At 54.8% G+C, this 20234-nt stretch overlaps 2 protein-coding genes across 18 annotated transcripts in view; both read right to left on the bottom strand.

The window, feature by feature from the left end:
- PYROXD2 (pyridine nucleotide-disulphide oxidoreductase domain 2) overlaps window positions 1–12342 on the bottom strand; it is a 29033-nt gene extending 16691 nt beyond the window's left edge. The window contains 6 exon segments of the mRNA XM_073904344.1: window positions 3684–3713; window positions 3716–3759; window positions 3844–3879; window positions 3882–3936; window positions 6185–6204; window positions 10527–12342. Of these exon segments, the coding sequence (XP_073760445.1) occupies window positions 3684–3713; window positions 3716–3759; window positions 3844–3879; window positions 3882–3936; window positions 6185–6204; window positions 10527–10653 (312 nt within the window). The 5' untranslated portion in view covers window positions 10654–12342.
- Window positions 12343–12487: 145 nt separating this feature from the next.
- Window positions 12488–20234, bottom strand: part of HPS1 (HPS1 biogenesis of lysosomal organelles complex 3 subunit 1) — a 23966-nt gene continuing 16219 nt past the window's right edge. For 15 of the 17 annotated variants that reach the window (XM_073904331.1, XM_073904333.1, XM_073904337.1 and 12 more), the window contains 7 exons: window positions 19668–19729; window positions 19005–19139; window positions 18859–18923; window positions 17660–17805; window positions 15511–15624; window positions 13665–13747; window positions 12488–13201 (listed from right to left, as the gene is read on the bottom strand). In XM_073904331.1, coding sequence (XP_073760432.1) covers window positions 13039–13201; window positions 13665–13747; window positions 15511–15624; window positions 17660–17805; window positions 18859–18923; window positions 19005–19139; window positions 19668–19729 — 768 coding nt within the window. In that variant the 3' untranslated portion in view covers window positions 12488–13038. Of the gene's footprint in view, window positions 13202–13658; window positions 13748–15046; window positions 15389–15510; window positions 15625–17659; window positions 17806–18858; window positions 18924–19004; window positions 19140–19667; window positions 19730–20234 lie in introns of those variants that run through there. The other 2 variants (XR_012381694.1, XM_073904343.1) reach the window with 2 other exon arrangements.

Genomic DNA, 20234 nt, shown 5'->3' with positions numbered 1-20234 from the left:
CGCCACTGCCTCCATCCCAAGCTGCCATCTTGTGAACCACTGCAGCCGCTGCCCGCCCGTCTCCCTGAGACCACAGCTGCGTCCACCACATTCCTTGCCACCCAACATGTGGACTGACCTTTCCTGAAGTTACAAACCCCATCCCTCCACTTCCTCTGCCCCTGGCACTCCAGGATAAAATGCAGTCCCTCCTTCACAGCCTACAAGGCCCTATCTCAGTTGGCCCCCCAGCCCCTCTCATATGCCATCTGCTGCCCCTCTGCCCATCCCTTGTCTGCTTTCTTCCACCTTGGGCCCGGCCATCTTTACTTCCCTCTGCTCAGGTGACCACAAGGCTGCTAACTTCTTAGCATCTGCATGTCAGCTCAAATGTCACCTCCTCAGGAAAGCTGTCCTGGTTGGGCAGTCCAGGCTGGACCTCTGGTCCCTCACTACCACATTGCCTTGTTTTCCTTTCTTTGGGGGTAACACTTCCTCTACCTGAAGTCCTCTTACTAAGAGCAGAAGCCTTGTCTCCCTCCCTCACCATGGTATCCCCAAGGGCTTCTCCCAGTGCGGGACACAGGGCAGGGCCTCAGAAGCATTTACTGAGTGAATGAATCAATAACCCACCCCAAATAAGCGTCCTAAGAGTTGCTTCAAGTATAACTAATTGAATATGGATAACTTTTTGTCTGATTCCAGGGCTTTCTCATAAATTGGACCTTTGTCATTCTTGGTGGTTTTAATTATGTGGTGTCAGACTAGAAAGAGGGATGTTAAAGCACCATTAGATTTGTCTACATCATGCAGTTCTCCTCTTATAAAAACAGAACCCTTCTTCTGATTCCCCCACGAGAGTTCTCAGCATGCACAGCCACCCTGGGTGGAAATTGCTAGGAAGGGACAAGGTGTATATGAGGGACCAGAGGTAAGAGAGATTCAAAAGGTGCGGTCCCCGGCCCCACCACTGTCCTGCAGAATCAGCTCTCAGATCAAGGTCCCTCAGGGTCCCATCAGTTTCCAAGGTTGTTCTGATAGACCTGAAAGTTTGAGAGCCCTGCCTTAGGTTTCCAGGAGTAAAGCAGGAGCACAGTGATCTGGCTGAGACCCAGAAGATTATTAGTGAGGAAGGGAAGGGGTTGCCACTTGAATGGAGTCAAGGCTGGCCCAGGGAGAGCTGGACAAGGCAGCTGCTTGCTGACGGGGGAGACAAGACCGCACCAGGGCAGAACTCTGCCCTCTCAGCCTGGAGTCCACTATTTAACGTGGGGCCACTTTTGAAGCAAACCTGTGATGTAGTGGACAGAACCAGGAGGTGATCCAGTCTGATGCTCTCGTTGACAGCTGTGGAAACTAAGACCCAGAAGAGAGGCCCCATGGAGGCCCCATGTGGGTGGGGGAAACCATCCTCTGGCTCAAGGATGGGAAGAGGGGCAGTGGCACCAAAGGAAAGACTCACACTTTAGGTGAGAGCTTGGTCTAATGGGACAGGCCCCTAGTGGCCAGGCCTGACAGGCAGTAGCCAGCTACAGGGCCCCGGGGAGGTCTTTCTGGAGCCTCAGTTTCTCAACTGCCACATGGGAGTAATAATGCTAGCTGACAGTTATGAGGTATGGACCATGGCCCAGACAAACCTATTAACCACCCCCCAATAGCCGTATGAGGTGGGTACTATTATCATCCTCATCTTGCAGATGAGGAAGATGAGGCGCCATGAGGCAGCTAATAAAACCATCAAGCAGGGATTCAAAACCAGCCCGTTAGGTCCCAGAGTCTGTAAGCTCAGCCCCATCCTCTGCCCAGGCCGGGCTGCAAGGGGAGCTCCTGTCTGTGACCTTGTCCACTGCAAACCGCAATGTGCTGGGATGTGTGAGGCTGAGCAGGACTGCTCTGGGATGCCTGTGCCAGCACACGGCAGCCCAAGAACGGGGAGAAGGAGGCAGGTGGACCTGGTTCAAGTTCTCTGTCATTTCCTAGTGTGTGAACCTAACTTCACAGAACCTTGGTTCCCTCATCATAGAACGGGACACTAACATTCTTGTCTCACAGGTGAAGACCAATAGCTAGAGTGTTAGAACTTGTAGCCCAAGTTGTGGCACTGGTAAAATAACTGTTCTTTACTGTTGTTTGGAGATAGAACATTCCCAGAGTTCAGCTGTCTTCCTATAGATGCTGTCCAGCTTGTCAATGTCTTGTCAGAGAAGGTGCTCCATACTCCACAGGGGGTTAGTTCTGTGTCTCACGAAGCAGGACTGTTTTCTCCCTTGCTTTGAGCACCATGCTCCTATTAATGCAACGCAAGGTCGGAGATCAAAGCATATACTCAATTCAGTGGGGGGTTTCCTAGTTAAAGGAGCCCTATGACAGAAACCATTTTCAAAGGAGTAACTTTTTTTTTTTAAAGATTTTATTTATTTAAGAGAGAGAGAGAGAGAGAGAGAGAGACAGCAAGTGAGAGAGAGAGCACACGAGTAGGAGCAGAGGGAGACGGAGAAGCAGACTCTCCTGCTGAGCAGGGAGCCCGACGTTGGGCTCGAGCCCAGGACCCTGGGATCATGACCTGAGCTGAAGGCAGACACTTAACTGACTGAGCCACTCAGGCGCCCCTCAAATGAGTAACTTATTTTTATAAAATGAATAGTCACGTGAAAATTTCTGTTCTGTGATCCTGAGTTTTATAAGTCAGATTTTTCAAAAGGAGGGTCTACCCACAGCCCTCACCCCTAGCCACGTCTGCCACCATGTATAATTAGTGCATTTGCAAGCTTGTCTTCAGCTGTAGTCTGGTATGGACTGAAGACTGGAGACCCTTGCCCGGGCCTTGGCTAGACTTCACCAAGTCCTGCCTGTGGGTGGCTCACTTGCGCTCTCTCTCTCTTTCTCTCTCAGTAGGCAACAGTGATTGGATGTCTTATTAACTTCAAACTGTCAATTTACAGCAAAGTTGGTGCGAAAATGCTCACAGCTTCTCATACGGGTGACACACAGGACCCTTTTTTCTGAGTGGGGGTGACAGAGGCACCAAGCGGGGGGAGAAGCTGAGTGGGCTCCAGGAATGTGGTCACCAAGCTTCCGAAAGAGGCAGTGGGGGTGACAGGAATCTGAAAGGACGGGAGCAGAGTTGGGCCAGCCTGTGGACTGAGGTTAAGCTGAATAGAAGTTAACAAGGGGCCCTGAGCGTTCTTGGGACTCCCTAAAGTAGCCCAGGAGTCAGAGGAGGTGAAAAGTCCATGGGTGCCAAATTCCTGCTCAAGCTGCCTACAGTGGTAATAGGATCTAAAGTTTAATGAGGGCAGAAATCAGGCTTTTGTCAGAGGTCCAAGGCTTCAAGGCAGGTCCCCAGCGAGGGCCAGGCGAGACGCCGGGAAGCGATGGGGCCGGGCAGAGCTGGAACCCCAGTCAACATGCAAGGCACCAGCCAGGGCTCCATGTAGGAACATGGGCCTCATGTTGACAAAGCTTGTCTTCCAGAGACGCCCAAGTTTTATGTGAAATTTTCCATTTTTAAGACACTGGTAGGCCAGACAAAACCCAACTGTGGGAATGCACTGAGGAGAGCATGTCGGGTAGACAAACCCTTGGATGGAAGAGAGAACCCAGGTGCAAGGGAACCACGTGGGCACAAAATAGGGAGCCTTCACCCCAGGTCAGAAAGCTGGAGCTGCCCCCTCCCCCACCTTTGGGCCATGGGGGAGCTCGACCTTCAGCTCTAGGTCAGTGTAAATCTCCTCACCTTCAGCAGGCTGAGGAGGTAGGACACTCGGGAGAACTTAAACCCTGAAATGGAATCCGGTGAAGACGGTCACCGGCGGTCACCGACAGTCATGCCCCGCCACCCCCACATCACCTCTCAGGGCTCACCTGGGATGACCTCCTCTGGGACAGCTGCACCCCCACCACAGGGCGTCTCTCGAAGACTGCTGTGTTCACCCGCAGTCTCTGTAGGTACGCCGCCTGGGGGGCACACAGGGCCCGCCTTTCATCCCAGGGGCCGACCTGCCAGCTCAGGGGACTCGCTACAGGCCAGCCTGCTGCCCCCTGGCTCATGCTGTTCCTGCCTCTGGGAATGCCGTTCCCTTGCTTCCTCTGTAAATTCCCACTTGCCCAGATGTCTCGTAAGATGCGACATGACTGCTCCTCCCCCTCCACGTCCCAGGGGCGACCTTCCCTCCTGCATGGCCTGGTGGCTCTGCTAAGTCCTACTGCACCGTGCCCAGCCCTGCCTGGGGTGCCCAGCTCCTCTTGGGGGGGTGAGCCTCATGCCTCCCCACAAGCACCGAGAGGCAGGGGCGCCTGGGGGGGGGCTCTGTCGGTGAAGTGGCTGCTTTCGGCTCAGGTCACGGTCCTGGGGTCCTGGGATCGAGTCCCGCGTCGGGCTCCCTGCTCAGCAGGAAGCCCACTTCTCCCTCTGCCTGCCGCTCCCCCTAATTGTGCTCATTCTCTCTGTCAAATAAATAAAATTTTTGACAAGTAAATGAAGTTCACTTGCCAGACACTGTTTAATCCAGCCCACAACCCTAGAGGTGGCCACTATGACTCTCCCCATTTCACAGATGAGGAAATGGAGGCCCAAGGAGGTTAATGGCTTGCCTCAGGCTCACGGAGTTCCTGAGTAGAGGTGTTGGGAATTGAACCTAGACGGTCTGGACCGAGGATCTATACTCCTGACCCATCCCAGTGAGGAAGAAAACCGAGCGGCCCTGGCACTGGGACACAGCCTGGCCCTCAGAGGTACGCCGTGTTGTTCTCACATTAGCCACAAGCAACCTCACAGAATGGTCTGAGACCACTGAAAATGGGACAGAGCAAGACCACGTCACAATTTTGCCTAAGTACAAACATGGGCTCTGAGTCACCCACAAAATACCCTCCACCTCCTCTCGCAGCCAAAATAAGTGACCACTACTTCCTTACCAGTCACCCTCTCCTGCTACTGGCCCCCCTCCCCAATAGATAAGATTTATCGAGATGCCCAGTCACAGGGGGTGCTCCTGCTTTCTGACGGTATCCAATCTAGAGCACACCCTACTTCCTTAGACTGTACCCCCAATCATCCAACCAGAGCTCAAATCCTAGAACAGGTTCTTCCAAACCCCTCCTTCCTGAGCCACCTCACATCACCCTGCTCCCCGGCCCCCCCCAGCCGGTCACCCCCTGACTCTGCGAACTGCAGGGCTGTGCCTGGGGGGGCCTGGGTCTTGGGCCGAAGGGGTGGACACCAGCCTCCCTTGGGCTGAGTTCCCATCTGCGAGGCTTTGTGTGGCAGGTCCTCGAAGCACATGATCTGTTCGCTCCAGAGCAGCTCTGTAAGTGGGTGTTTTTATTCTCATCTTACCACGGCTCAGAGAGCCTCAGTGACTTGCCTTGACCTTCACAGATAGAAAGCGGCAGAGCTGGGGGACGAATTCCTGTTTATAATTACATAAAATCAATGTTTTAAATTACTGATCAGTTGAGTTATATAATGCTCCCTGTAAAATGTTCAAGTAAAACTACTATGTCAGGGAAAGTGTTTAGATTTAACACCAGTCTCATAGCCCGCCCTCCCTGACGTGCTGAGTCGTCCCGTGTGGATATCCTAAAGCTGCCACTGCCTCAGGGAGATGTTCCAAGTTTGTCTTGTGAACACCCTCTAGCACACATGGTGGCCTCGGAGGGGTACCGGGACCAGAGTTTGAGAAGCACAGCTTCAGGGTACCCCTGGCCTGGCTCAACTTTGGACAGAGGAGCCAGTGGTGGTGGGGGCAGGGCCCTACCTCCCCTGCTGGACTGGCTTCCTCGCCGTCTCCGGGGTACACTTGGGGCCGTGTAGCTGCTAGGTACTTCAGCCTAGACACAGCTGGGGAGCAGGGGGCTCCCGTAATCCGTAGTCAGAGGGCCCCACCTGGCCCCAGCTTCCCAGGCTTTAACACGTCCCTCTGGCTATGCCACTTACATACTTTCCCATGTTGTCACCATCTTGCTTCTGAATGTCCCGACTCTCCCAAAGTTGTGGGGGAAATGCACGTACGTTAGGGGAAGGAGAGGAAAGGGAGCCCCTGATAGCCTCCTTAACTACTGAGGACACCCATTTGACAACCGTGGGTCAGCGCCAGGGAGAGACCAGCCGGCCGCCCCCCTCTCCTGGCCGCCCCCTGCGGCTTCTCGAATTCCGGCTTACAGCCATGTGTGCAGGGGCTGCGGCAGAGGGGAAGGTACTCACAGCCACCAGCCCGTTGTGTCCTGCAATGAGACCAGGGGGAGGAGGAAAGTAGCAGTGGTCGGCGGGCAGACAGACACGCTCCCTGGGGAATATGGGCACCCATCCCTGTCCCCATGCTCGTGAAGATCCTGGGGAGGTAGCCGAAAGTACCTGGATGTTGTAATAGCGTCTAGCTTGATGCCATAAATCACCTGGTCTGTGGGCAGCCAGGAAGCCCTGGTTCTTGCCCTAGCTTGAGAAAAGTCCTGTCACCCTGGCCTGGCCAGTGGCTCCAGGCTGGAGTGAGGGATGAGGAGAAAGCCACAGTCATCAGACAAAAGCTATCTCATGAAGCCTTGCGCTGCTGGGCTTCTGTCTCTTGGGGATGAGCAGGTGACTGGTGGAAAGTGTGTCAGTTTCCTGGGCAGGAACAGAAGGGAAGCGTGGCTGCTCTGCTGGCGCTGGACCCCCTCGCTGGCTTGGAATCACTGTCCAGGTGCATGCTGGGCATGAGGACAGCTGCTGTCACACGCGGCTTCTTCTGCCAAGTGTGGTCCATTCTAGTGCCCCAGAGGCTTTAGTCCTATGGCTTTGTCTTTGTCAATCACCAATATTTCCCAAATAAGAACAGTTCAAAATGAATTAAACACATAGAGCTTCAACGTGTGCTAAAGGAGTGCTGGCTGATTGGGTGAATTTATCTATCGTGTGTGTGTGTGTGTGTGTGTGTGTGTGTGCGCGCGTGTGTATTTCTTTTCAAAAATCTTAAGAGGGCTGCGCCTAGATTGGGAGCCCTAAATCTGACTTGGGATTCCAGGTTCCCCACCAGGCCCACTGCTGACAAGTGCGTCTCCTGCTCTGAGAAGCTTCAGGATCATCTAAGAACCCATATGAACGATGATTCACAACCCCACCCCAGAGTCAGCTCAGCAGGGTGGAGGCAGGGACTTGGGATGGATTTCTCACAAGGCCCCGGGGCGGTTCCGATGCAGGTGGTCAAGCATGGCCAGGGCCCGGGAGTGTCTCCTCTTCCCTCACTCTCAGGATAAAGTGTAGCTGCTTATGGGGAAGCCCTTGTTGGGCAGAGAGCAGGCCTGGGTTGTTTTCAGGTAGTGGGGACAGGTCTTGTCTGGAACATTTGGCACGCATTTCTCCTTGGTGACAGAAGGTCACTCTGAGTCTTCAAAGATGTCAGCAGAAGACTATGTTCTCAGAGCACCAGCCTGAACCCAGTGTTCGTGCAAATAAAATGTTCAGCCATTAATCTGACAAACATCCATAAATAGGAGGCAGTGATGACCCACATGACGGATTTCTTCACAGCTGAGCTGACTTTGTTTTACATTTTCCACACAGAGACACCCAGAATTTTAGAGGTCACTAAGCCAACTTCTCTTCCATTAAAGGAATCTCTGAAATAGTGTTTTTCAACCTTCTTTGACCATGAGCCACATGAAGAAGTGCGTCCTAACCTGTGACCTGGCCTGTACCCCACATATAAATGTATCCACAGAAACAAAAGTTTCATGAACTCATATTAACTCACCATGTGATAAGCATGTGATGATCTATTTGATTATATTTCATTAAAAAAGACGGGTTAATATACTATTTTTATATACTTTTGAAAAATTTCTTAAGGTTTAAAAGCTTTGCTGGATGGGATTCATGAGTGAGTTGCAGCCCACAGTTTGGAAAGGCCTGCTCTCAAATATATACATCAAATTAAAGGCCGACTGTCCTGGGCTCAACCTGACTCCTGCTATTTACAGGACATGGCCCTCAGAGAGTCATTCTGACCGGCCGTGAGCTTCAGGCTTCTTGCAGTGTTGGAGCGAGAATAACCAATAATATACGTAAAGCACCTGACCCTCAGCAGACTCACGATAAATGGTAGCTATTTGTCTCTTAAGTAGTGCTGATTATAAATCTTGGAAAAGTAATAAAGGCTTCCAGGCAACGGGGTCCAGTTCAATCATCACACAAGCCCACAAATGCACAAACAGACCTCAAATGACAAAGGTCAAGATTCCAACAGCCCAAGACCCTCAGCCCTCCACACTCCATCCCTAGTCCTGCCTGAGCCCTCCTGGGGCTGCTGGTGACCTCTCCTTCCCCCGAGGGGGTCTGAAGCTGCACTGATCATTTCCAGCCTGACTCCAGGGATCCTCAGCTAGCCAGGCATGTGGGGCTCTTGAGAGAAGCCGCTCTGAACATGGGTTCTCAAGTGCGGCTTGCAGCCGTCTGCACTGGACCCGCTCCAAATTCTGGTTGGATGCGCTGACTTCCCCTGAATCCTAATCACCAGGGATAGGGCCCAGGAATTGCACTTTAACAAGCTCTTTGGGTCATTCTTAGGCATATTTAGTCAAGGGACTACTTAGGGTTCGTCTTCAAGGTGGCCCCCAGATACTCGTGTGACCTCAGGGAGCAGAGCTAACCCTTCTCTCAGAAGATGCCACTTTGTCCCTCACTTGATTCCCAAATGCCCTTAATTAAACCAGGCTGCCCTGAATGCTCAGCAACTGAAGAAACATCAAGGAAAAACTCACACCTGAGACACACACGCGTGGGCAAGTCACCTATGCCTCTGGGGACCTGGAGTCAACCCTCCGTGCCAGGAGACAGCAGGGATGTGCTGTCACCAAGGCCAGAAAAGCGGGGGTGGGGGTGGGGCATGACACCTTCCCAATCAGTGAAGCCTGGGGCTGGCTTCCCCTGGCCAGGATGTTTGCGACGCTTGTCAAACACTGCCCTTATTAAAATTTAGATTATTATAAACTTACAGTGAAATAAATTATATTAAAAACAAAGGCAATAAATACTCAAAACTTGTCACTTCCCCGTTTTTCCACAGTTTACCATGACCTATGCTCCTGCAGTTCTTCACCTCTGAGCAGCCGTCAGCGGCTGTGCCTCTCTCCCAAGTGCACACACAGCCCCCTCATGGTGGCAACTTGAAAAAGGCCGTTGTGGGGGGGAGGGGAATACTTGAACCACAGAAGCCAGCCAACAGCACCCCTCAGGGCTTAGCAGTATTACTCTGTTGACCTTTCCGTGAGAGAAAGTGATGGAGAAAACACGAACGATGCAGACGAAACCCGACCCTGCGCTGTGTCTGCAGCTGTTCCGCGGCAAATAGCACAAAACCTTGAGAGAATATTCTCCCAGTGCGGGAGAAATGTCATCTGACGGAGCAAAGTCTCTCCCATCACTGGAGGAGTGAAGTTCAGGTGTGACTGTTGCTTCCCGTCGGTTCTGATCTTTAAAGTCAGTGCAAACGGCAAACCACGTTCCCTTCCGAGCCGGCCTGATCGGTCGGGAGTAACCACAGGTTTGCTGCTAAGTTTAGCAAAAATCACAGAAATTTGGTGAGAGCCAACTGGCTACCTGGAATTTAGAGCATCGTGTATCTTCCTTGTAAACGTGTGTGCTCTATTTCTTCTATCTATCATAAGTTCCCGTATAAATGTCCGCACACATTTTCCCTGGCGGGGCGACTTACAGCATCTCCCGGCCACGACTGCTCGTGGAGCACACAAGAATGAAGAGCCGGCAGGACAGGATGCAGCTTTAAAACGGTGAAGAGCATCTTCTTTCAATCCTGCCATTGTCTGTCCTTCTAAACCCAGTGGGAAAGAATGCCAGAAGTTGAAATTTGGGGCCCCCCGGGAGTGTGAATGGAAGGCTCTGAGCAAAGACAACCTGGTCCAGACCCTGTGGCCTCCCACAGTTACATGGCGGAATCGGACACGCTGCAGCCTGGCCATCAGCCAAGTGCAGTAGGACCGACCCGACGTGCCCCAGCCAGGCAAGACAAAGGGGGCTGTCAGCCTCTGCAGACATGCACTAGGATCTCTGCGACTCATTTCTATTTTTTCCTAACTCCCAGTTTCCTTAGGGGAATGGGTAGTCCTAGTGGTGAGGTGGTGGTGACCAGAACTCAGGGCACTCGGGGTGGCTGGATTTCATGGGTCTTTTATGGCAAAGCTCTTTCTTTCCAACCCTTGCGTACCATCTGCTTTCCAAGAATGTGGTGGCAACTAGCTAATTTTGCATGAGATACATGGAAACTCCTGAGCTCACCTATTCCTCCCTGGTCATTCTAGAAGGGCAGACCCGAGCCTAGAGAGGGCAAGAGTCTGCCCCAGACCACGAGCAAGTTGATGGCAGAGTCAGCCCCACAACCTCACAGACCAAGCGGACTTTCCACCACCGCCCCTGCTCTGGCCCAAACCCCGGCCAGGCTGTGCCCAGAGCAGAGGGAGGTGGGGGGCTTGGGAATGCCACCCCCTCCGCCAGCCCTGGGGCCTCTGAGCAGGGCTGCCCTCCCTGGCCCTCAGCTCTAGCACGGCCCGTTTACCTGCTCCTAGCACCACGGCATCATACTGAGGATTTAGGCATCCCCTGGCTTCCCAGTGAGCTCGTCTCCAAGCCGGGCAGGGAGAGGCACCCAAGGCCCTGCTGAAACCTGGGCCACTTGCAGCCATTTCTGCCCAGCACTAGGCCAGGAATTTATTTACAGTCAGCTTTTGTGCAGCCCAGGTGGGGGGAAGGGGCAGGGAGCAAACAGGAAGAGAGGAGAAGCTGCAGTCCAGCTGCCGTACTTGGATTCGGGCCATGAGGACATGCAGCTCATGGAGTCCACACAGGGCAGAGTCTCAGGAGGCCACCAGTTCACCAGGCAGAAGTTGGGTCCCCTCCAGGCCGCAGAGGAGAGCCACTGTGCTGGTCACTCTAGGGCTCCCACGTGTGAGGCGCTGTGCTCACGGAGGCCCCAGAACTCCCATTTCATGGACGAGGGGCACGGAGGCTTGGAGAAGGGGTGGCGGAGGTCATGCAGCCAGTGAGCAGGTTGGTGGGGCCCCCTCCCCAGCACTGTCCTACGCCTCCTTAAGGAGTTTACTGTCCGGGGTGTGCTGGGGAGCGAATCCTGAGATACTGGTCAGACTCTGCTCTAGCTCCCCATCTTTCCGCCTGCAGAGGTGAGCGGCTCTACACCCCACAGGGTTGCCTTGACCAGGGCCTCAGCAAAACTACGGGGGCCGGGGGGACATCTGTCACTGCAGCGTGCTCCTGGAGAGCTGAGTGCTCCCTCCCAGACCCTGAAACACTTTGCATTCAGAAGAGGCTGCCGCGGGAGCCTGCAAGGGCTGGGGAGCTTGGGGCTCGCCTTCTTCTGACAGCCTGGACATCGCTCTTGTCTTTGGCACCTTTCCCATTTCCCCAGAATCCTCAAGGATTAAAGATCACATCTGCAAGTATCTTCAGGTGACACACTTTCTTGCTATGCTCTGGACTGCCTGGAATTAGGAGCTCCTTTGTTCTCTGCCCATTAGCTAGCAGGCCATTCCTCTTGTTAGAGGAAAAAAGCACCCAAGAGTTGAGTTTCTGTACTGCCATGACATCTGTCCATATTCTAGAAACCCGCTATTAGAAGTGCACCTTAAAATTGGGAGAGTATGCAGAGAAGGTGCGTCTGAGCAGGAGAGCCTTCCGCGGATCCTTCTACTCATGACCAAGACACCCCTCCGCACGTCAGGTTTACACTGTGTGCGAAACTGTGCTGGAGTCTGATGCAGGATGCTCGCCCCAGTGTTACAATATTGAAAAATTCGGGGGATTGGTTCAACTAGACATGTCGACATCATGCAGCTACTAAAAATTAAGGGACAACAGTAGGTGACAGAAGCGGGTACCCTAAGCAGCAGTGGGCATCTAGAACTTTCCCCCGCTTTGTGCTCTTCTGTGTTTTCCACAACTGATGTTAAATTTCCATTCGTAGAGTCAAGATATTAAGGAGGCATGTGGTCCCAGTCACCTCAGGTGACTGTCCCTCACTGCCACGTCTGAGGACATTAGTGTGAGGTGTGGTTCTGCCCCCACTTCACCCCCACCAGCTGTCTCCTTAACAGAAAAGAGTCTCTGCATGAATTCTGGCTCAAGACTGAAGACATGGAAGGCCCAGCTACTGTCAACACGTCAGAAACGCTGCCTGGGCGCCTCCTCCTGCCACGGTGCTTCTCTCCTACCCGCGGCAGACGCTCCCCAGTCCCACGGCTCAGGTGCCCTGACCTGCGGTGGGAGCTTCTAGGTGACAGGAGAGGGGCCGTCCCCCTGAGGCAGTGGTTCTCAACCCAGGGCACGTAGGGATCGGCTGGGGAGTTTTTATAAACCTCTGCTTGGGATCCAGAGGACCAAGGGACGCAGATCTCTGAGGTGGGGCTGAGGCAGGAGTCGAGACGGAGCAGGGTGCGGATGGACCAGGACTTCTATGCACCAGGAAGAGCCCAGGAGCCCAGGCACGTTTGGCTTGAACAACAGTGACCACAACCAGCATTTATTGAGCACCTGCCGTGTGCCAGGCAGCCCTCACAACCACCCCGAGAGGTAGGTGCTAGCCCTCTGAATGTGGGGGAAACGGCTGTAGAGTATAGGAAACCCGCCCAGAGCTGCAGAGAGGAAGCGGCCCACCCAGCCAAGGCAGCACCTTGCATCTGGGGAGGGAAATGGCTTCCCGAGGAAGCTCTCTCTCCACTCCAAGGAAAGCATAAAGGAGGTATCTTCAGACGCCCGCAAGCCCCGGGGACTTCCTGTCTCCTGGAGATCAAGGGAGAGGCAGCTCTGAAAGCAGATGCCCTAGTTCTAACCTCACAGCCACTGTTGTTTTAAGGAGACCAAGGGACTCCCCTGGCCTCCCTCCTCCCCCAAAAAGAAGGATTTGGGGGTTTGGTACCTGGAGGGGAGCCTAGTCTAGGTGGTTTCTTTAAGAGAGCCAGGGGGCTGTCTTAAAGAAAGCCCCCTGGCTCTCTTAGGCTCTCTAGCGGCTGCTCTGCAGGGGGCCGGGGTGCACAGCCAGACTGCAGTGCCCTGGCCTAGAGCAAGGGGAGGCGGGAGGTCTCCCACAGGCGCCGGGCCAGCTCGCCGGCCTGCTGCACCAGCACGTCTGTGGGGATGACCGACAGGTGGAGGGCCAGCAGCTCGTGGCACTTGACGGCCTCAGCGGGGTGGCCCTTGCTATAGTAGCGCAGGAGCTTCCTGGAAGAAGGGGGGCGGGATTCAGGAAAGGGCCCCAGCAGCCCTCCCAGACGCAGGCGCCCCTCCTGGCACGGCACGGACACTGTCACCTCGCGAGGCCCTAGCACCTGGCCAACCGCATGAGGCTTGGCCCTGGGCTGCACAGTCCACCCCTTTGGGTTCCCAGCCCTGCGTGGGGCCTGCCGATGGCCCTGTCCAGGCCACGGGAAGCCACAGAGCTGGCAGGGAAGCCCGAGGGCCCGGCACGGATACTGGCAGGTGCTGCCAACAGTGTGGCAGCCAGAGATGGGCAGAAACCCGGGCATGCTCCCACCCACCCCCCTCACTGAACACGGGGCTGGGCAGCAAAGAGCTTCCACCGAGGGCTTCTTGGGGGCGTTCCTGGAGCAGGAGCTGCTCCCCATGGGGAAGTGGCACTTGCTGGGCACCCACTGTTCCCAGCAGCCTTGTGAATCGGGGTCACCTGTAGTAGTCTCCTCCCAGCACGCCGATGGAGGCCGAGTCATCCGAGAGGACAGGCACCTCTATTATCTGGAGTTTGTACCCCTGCGGAAGAGGAAGAAGGGCTTACAGGGGCAGGTGGTGGCGTGGTGGAAAGAACACGAGCCTGAGTCAGACACCATGTTCAAGGCCTGGCTCAGCCCCGCGTGCTGGGTGCTTGCTGCTTGGACCTCTTTTTACCTCGTTTTCTCAACTGTGAAGTGGGACTAACAGTAACCTCCCAGCGAACACTGGAGGCAATGTATATAAAGCTCTGAGTGTCCTGCCTAGTACACACGTGGTAGTTCTCACTCCCACCAGTGCGTGGACCTGGCGCAGGGACCCGCAGGAGCTCAGGAGGGCTGTCAGGAGGGCGACCCTGGGAGGTGGCATGCAGGGTCTTGAAGGGCTAGGCATTATCAAAAGGCCCAAGTCTCTGCTGTGAAAGCAACCACAATCTCCAGGGCAGGAGGAGGAGGAGAAGGGGGGCGCCTGGGTGGCTCAGTCGGTTAAGCCGGGGTCCTGAGATTGAGTCCCACGTCGGGCTCCCTGATCGTCAGGGAGTCGGCTTCTCCCCCTGCCCCCCCCATTCATGCTCTCTCTCTCTCTCTCTCTCAAATAAATAAAATCTTTAAAAAAAAAAAAGGAAAAGGAGGAGAGGAAATTAAGATGCGCTGGGCAGCCACTGTGCATCGGGCAGGGTCATGGGGCTCGTCTCCACGCTCATGTGGGCACCGTGGGGCCTGTCCTGCAGGCAAGGAGGTGTACTCAGCGTGCCAGGTGGCTGCCCCAGACGGCACAGGGCAGGCAGCCTCCACAGCTGGCTCTGCCCCCCACAGCCCTACGGCAGTCTTGTCACTCCACTGGGCCAGCCACACACACAAAGCCCGGCCTCTCCCTAGAAGCTAAGGTAAAGGTCGTACACACATCCTGCGCTCAGAGCGCAGACGAGAGCCTGTCGGCCAGGAGAGCTGAGCCTGGGTTCTGGCTTCTTCATTTATGACCTTGGTGGCCCTGGCCACAGAGTTTGATCTCCAGGCGTCAGTGTCTCTATCTGTAAAATGGGGCCAACGATCCCTGCCCCAACCATGGCACAGGCTGGGAGTACGGGAGGTTGTGAGAGACCCAGGAAGCAGCCTGTACTCTGGAAGGTGCCGGCCATCGCTCTCGGGGCAGAGCGAAGGAGGGCTGCTGCCAGGGGGAGGGCAGGGCCTGGTGGGGGTGTAGAGGGCATGAGGGGCAGAAGGAATGGAGAGAGCGGGAACACGGACTCAAAGTGACAAGTGAGAAGAAAACAAAGAGGTAACAGGAAAGAAAGAGGAGAGACAGAGAAACAGGCAGCGAGCTCCCATGACCTGTGCTTACACTGGAGTAACAGTGAGGTCTAGCGCGAGAAGTACCAGGCCAGGAGGCCGTACTGTCCTCTTCACCTTGCGCAGGTTGCTACACGGCTCTGAACCTCGGTTTATTGGCCTCTACAATGGGAACGACAGCATGCCGTGCTCTGTAAGCGCGGCTGGTGACGCAGGAGCAGGCGTGAGCAGCTGTTCTCGAGGGGCATGTGTCCATGTGTTCGCGTGCGACCTGGACACCGCCTTGAGTGACAGCACGAGTCGTTCAGACAGCTGCTGGAGGGGTCACAAAGCGCCCCTGAACACAGGACCCCTGAGGTCGGGTGCCCACGGCTGTGCCTCCCTGTCAGCTCCACTAGGGACGAGAAGAGATGAGAGACAGACAGACTGAACGCAGTGCAGAAGAAAGGGGTCCGTGAGTGAGCAGAGAGGAAAGCATTTCGGGACAGTCCTGCCCCGGGACCTGGCTGCACCCACCATCTCGTTCTCGAACCACAGGAAGTAGGAGAAGCAGAAGTCGCCCTCCCGGAACAGCAGCGTGCTGTAGCCCTTCTGCAGGCATCTGCGCGCCAGCCGGATCAGACACCAGACCTGGGGACAGGTGGAGAGTGTGCTGGTGGCGGCCCCGACGGCCTCCCCAGGGCCCGCCGCGGCATCGGCCCTCTCCCCACAGGGGGCCCAAGGCTCAGGCTCCCAGCTCTGGAAGAAAAGCACTTGGAGGAGGAGCTCCTGGAAGGCCAGCGGCTGCTCCCCCTCACCTGTTTCCTGTGAGCCGGGGCATGGCCTGGGTCAGAGCAAGAGCTCAAAAGTAAATCATCATCGGGTGGGTGTGTGGACTACCCCTCCTCAGTTACTGTGACAATAAAATACATGTAAAAACCCTTCACGTAACTTGACTACGCACGGAGGCCGTAACATAGTAAACTGATCATTCAGCCCAGAAAACAGCCAAGCACGTTGTTAGTTAACACAACAGGAGACGAGGGTGTGGCCACCTGGAAACCCCGCCTGCTGTCCAGGGCCACCCGCCCACCGGTCCCCTCCAGGGGCGTAGGCTCTATGCCAGGAAGGTGCTGTGGGGCGTGTGAGCACAGAGGACCCTGAACCAGGCATGGGCTCTCTCCAGGGCTGAAGTCCCAACCATGGCTAATCCAAGGGCTTCCGTTCCAGGCCTGTGACCTGCCCGAGGGAAGAGAGCAGGGACAGCCTGACTCCTCCATTCCCCAGGGCTGGAAAAGGCCTGATGAGCGCTCGCACCAAAAAGCTTAGCGGAAGGCATACATGATTCACGGCAAACCTGACCACAGCGTAATGTCTAATTACATCTGCAAACAAATACGTGGATTTGCTGTATTTTCAGGAAAGCAATTTGACAACGTGTATCAATAACCTTAAAAACATTCCTCCCATTTGACTAAGTATTCCATTTCTGGGAATCCATATTGAGAAAATAATCAGAGATGAGGACAAAGATGGATGCGCAAAGGTGTGTGAGGCAGAATTATTTATGACCGTGAAAGCCTGGAAACAATCTAACTGTTCAACATTGGGGAAATGGCTAAGGAAATTATGATGGACTATTGTGGACTTGTTAAAAATCATGTTTATAAAGAATTAATGACATGAGGAAATGCATCAGATAGAAAGCAAAAACGTGGGTAAACACAATTGCATCCACGGAATGATCCGAGATTATGACCAATGGCAAAAAAACTGCACAGAAAAACAATGCAAAGAAATGCAGCCAGAGAACCCCTAACAATCTCCAGAAAGATGGTTGGAGAGGCTGGTACCAGCAACTGCTCCATGAATTCTGTTGATCTTCCGTGCCATACTGTGCTGAGTATTTAACCTGGAGCATCTCACGAGTCTGTGATTGTTGTCCGCTGGGGACGTCAAAAGTATCACCAGCCTCTTGCACAGATGAGCACACAGACACTCCGACTAAGTAATGCCCTGGGGCCACACGGCCGGGGAAAGGCAGAGCCCACCCTGCCTTTTGTCACCCTCTTGGTTTTAACTATTAGCGTGTACTTTAGACGAATCTAACAGATGTTTACACTAGACTACCTACAACATGTATAGTATATAAATATACACATACTAGTTTGCCATGAAATAGTCTATTAATAAAGAGAATACAAGAACCCCCAGCGAATGTTTCTTTAGTACAAACCACCTATTGTTAAATCCTGTATCCAAACTGAATGACCTTGTGTTTCTTCTTTCCATTTGAGTTCATTCAACAAATTCTTATTGGGATTTATTTATGACAAGCACAATGTTAGGCCCTGGCCATTTCCCCCTCTGGCCTCACTGCCCAGACGTGCTCCTTCAGGCACATTAGAAGACACCCAGGAAGGTGCCCCCTGACATCGACTGAGGCCCATGTGGCCCCGGGTGCCAGGACCCTAGAGTGACGAGGCCCAGCTGCTATCCTTAGGAGCCAGCAGACCAGCTGGGTGCAGACACTTGACAGAAGAGCACAGTAGGGTTAGGGCAGGGTGTGCTCAAGGCCTCGGGGGAGCCCCAAGGGTGGGGGGGCATCAGTCTTTCCTAGACAGGGGTCAGGCCAGCATGTCTCATCTGACGGGGGTGAAGAGGACCCGGGCCGAGCAATGGTTACCTTGGTTCTGATGAAGGTGGCCAGTGGCCCCCTGCCCAGCTCTGACGAAATCCTTTTACTGCTGCTGAGGGAAGGTGCCACCATCTGGCCGGCCGTGCGGTCCACATAGATGAAATGGACCAAGCCCGGGAAGTCTTCTAGGTAGGTGAAGGTCGGAGTTAAGGTGCTCATAAAGCCAGGGACCAGGGAGAGTGCTACTCTGTCCTCCACCTAGGCTTCCGGCAAGGCTAAGCAGTGGGGTCCGGAGGCCAGGCCCGCCATGCCCACCTCTCCCCACAGTTGCCATGTCAGCCAACCTCCTAGGGCCCCCGTTTTTCCAGGCCTCTTTACCTCTGAAGCCCCAACCGTGTGAAATTCTCCAATGCAAGTACAATGGATCCCTGGACACTGGCACATCTAACCTGGGGAGTTCTAGACCCAACAGGAATAGTGAATGTTCTTTTTTCATCATTTTCATGAGCGAAGAGTTTAGATCACATACACAGTGAGGCTGGTGTGAGAGCAGACCTACCTATAGGCCTATGAATGAGCCCAGCTGACCGTCCAACCCACACACCTCGGTGTGGTTTTGTTTCTCTCTCCACACTTCACCTTCTGAAGCTGGAAGGTTCCCACTGGAAAGGGAACAGCCAACATGGCAAGGTGATGGCTGGTGGCTAAAGGGGGCCTCTGTCATCCCTTTCACCTGCATACTGAGACCTTAATACAGGAAAAGCTGCTTTATATAAAGTTCCAAAGCAAATCAGTATTCGATAAAACTAGTGTTCCATAATAAAAGGGTCAAACAGGTCTTGGATAGGGTTTTTTTAAAGAAGGATAAACATTTTTGGTGTAGGCCTTCTCAGAGCCTTCACGTTCCACCGTGTTCTGTGACATCTAAGGAGGACACAGCCTCTCTAGCCCACCTGAGCCCAGGACCCCTGCCCTTCCTGGAGTAGCTGTTACCCCTTTGCTGGCTGGACAATGTCAACATAATCCCCAAAGCTTTTATGAAGTCACTGAGGGACAGCAGGGATTTGTGAAATTTCAGTCCTGGGGCATTCCTACAGACGACACACCCATGACGGTATCTCCTATTCTTCAGAGAAAAGAGGCTGAGGTGGTGGAATGTATCTGCTCCCTCCCAAGAGCCCAGGGTCCTGCAGAGTGGGCAGGCGCGGGAGACACGCAGACACGAGGGGCTCGGGCATGAGGATATGACACCATGGTGACGTTCCTCCTACTCTTCACCAACAAGAAGTCCTTCCAGTCCATCAGCTTCTCTCTGCCGGGGAAGCAGGGGAGGCGGGTGGGGTGCAGCGCCTCAGCCCCTGCTCTGGCTAGTGGGGGCCACCCCCATACTTACTGCATGACGGCCTGCACCTGGCCCTGTAGCTGCTGGGGCAGATGGGGGCCCCCCCGGCCTGGAGCTGTGGTCAGGAAGCTGAGACGGTAGATGGCACAAAGCTGCCGCTTCACCTTCCCACACGCCTGGAGCAGCCTGGCATCAGAGAGGAGGGGAGCGTGACAGCGGGAAGGGCCCTGGAGGGGGGCTGTCCGCATGTGCGCTGGGGACACACACACCTAGGACCGCACTTCACCCCACGGGTCACCTCCTGACCGCTGACAGACACAGCTGCTGAAGCACACCCTTGCCCTCAGAGGCACCGGAGGCAGCTCCCCGGGTTTCCCCCCGGTGTGGTGCGCGGTACTCGGGTGGAAGCTCCTGGAATCTCGCCCCACCCCCATGGTTTATTTTATGGAGAAATGAGAGGAAGAGCACCCTTCAGGGCCGAGGCTGGGCGGGAACGTGAGTCCTCTGCCCCACGTTAAGTCCTCAAGGCCCTCTCCTCCACCTGCAGCCCCTCTGCCTCCCAGCCTTCCTCCAGCGTCTGCGGGCCGGACTCGGCTCTCTGGAAAGCCCCTCGCCCTCCTGAGCGCCTTCCTGAGCATCCTCTCCCTCTTGGCCTGGAGGAACCTGCCCCTCTGTCCAAATGATTCCCCCCCATCCTCAGAGCCCACCACTCACTCCCAGGATGATCCGGGTTCGCTCCTGGAGAAAGCCTTGCTCTTGAACTCCAGCCACGTGCTCTGGAGGACAGGGGACAGGTTGGCTTCGTGCTGACGGCCCCACAGTGAGGTCCAGAGGAGACCCTTGCGATGTCGGGCTTGGTGAGGGACCCACACCTCTCGCCCGCTTGAGTATTTAGGCTCAGCACGCAGCTGCCCTCACACAGTCAAGCTGGCTCTCTGGCAGGTCCCCCCAGCTCTCCATACCCCGCCATACATACCGTTCTCTTCAGTCAGCGGTTCTTTAAAGAGCAGTTTTTGTGCAGCAAGCACGGGGCTCACTGCCGAGCTGGCAGAGACGTGTAAACTAATGCTGTCAGAGGGACAGGCGAGGGCCCCAAACAGGACGACGCGGAGCAGGCACTGGGGTGCTGAGGTGCGGCCCTGGCAAGCTCCTTAAAGGGGGACTTTACATCCGACCCCCACGCTCACCATGATGGCCCGAGGCACTCCTCGCTCTGCCTCCTCCAACCATTCTTCTCATTTTCAGACGCACGTGTGTGGCAGCCACAGTGAATCTCGGGTC

The sequence above is a fragment of the Callorhinus ursinus genome, unplaced genomic scaffold, assembly GCF_003265705.2.
Source record: "Callorhinus ursinus isolate GAN/ISIS: 27379988/994484 unplaced genomic scaffold, GSC_fseal_2.0 scaffold20, whole genome shotgun sequence".
In the NCBI taxonomy this organism is placed as follows: Eukaryota; Metazoa; Chordata; class Mammalia; order Carnivora; family Otariidae; genus Callorhinus; species Callorhinus ursinus.
The sequence above is the reverse complement of the archived record's forward strand: the minus strand, read 5'-3'. Positions and strand labels throughout refer to the sequence as shown.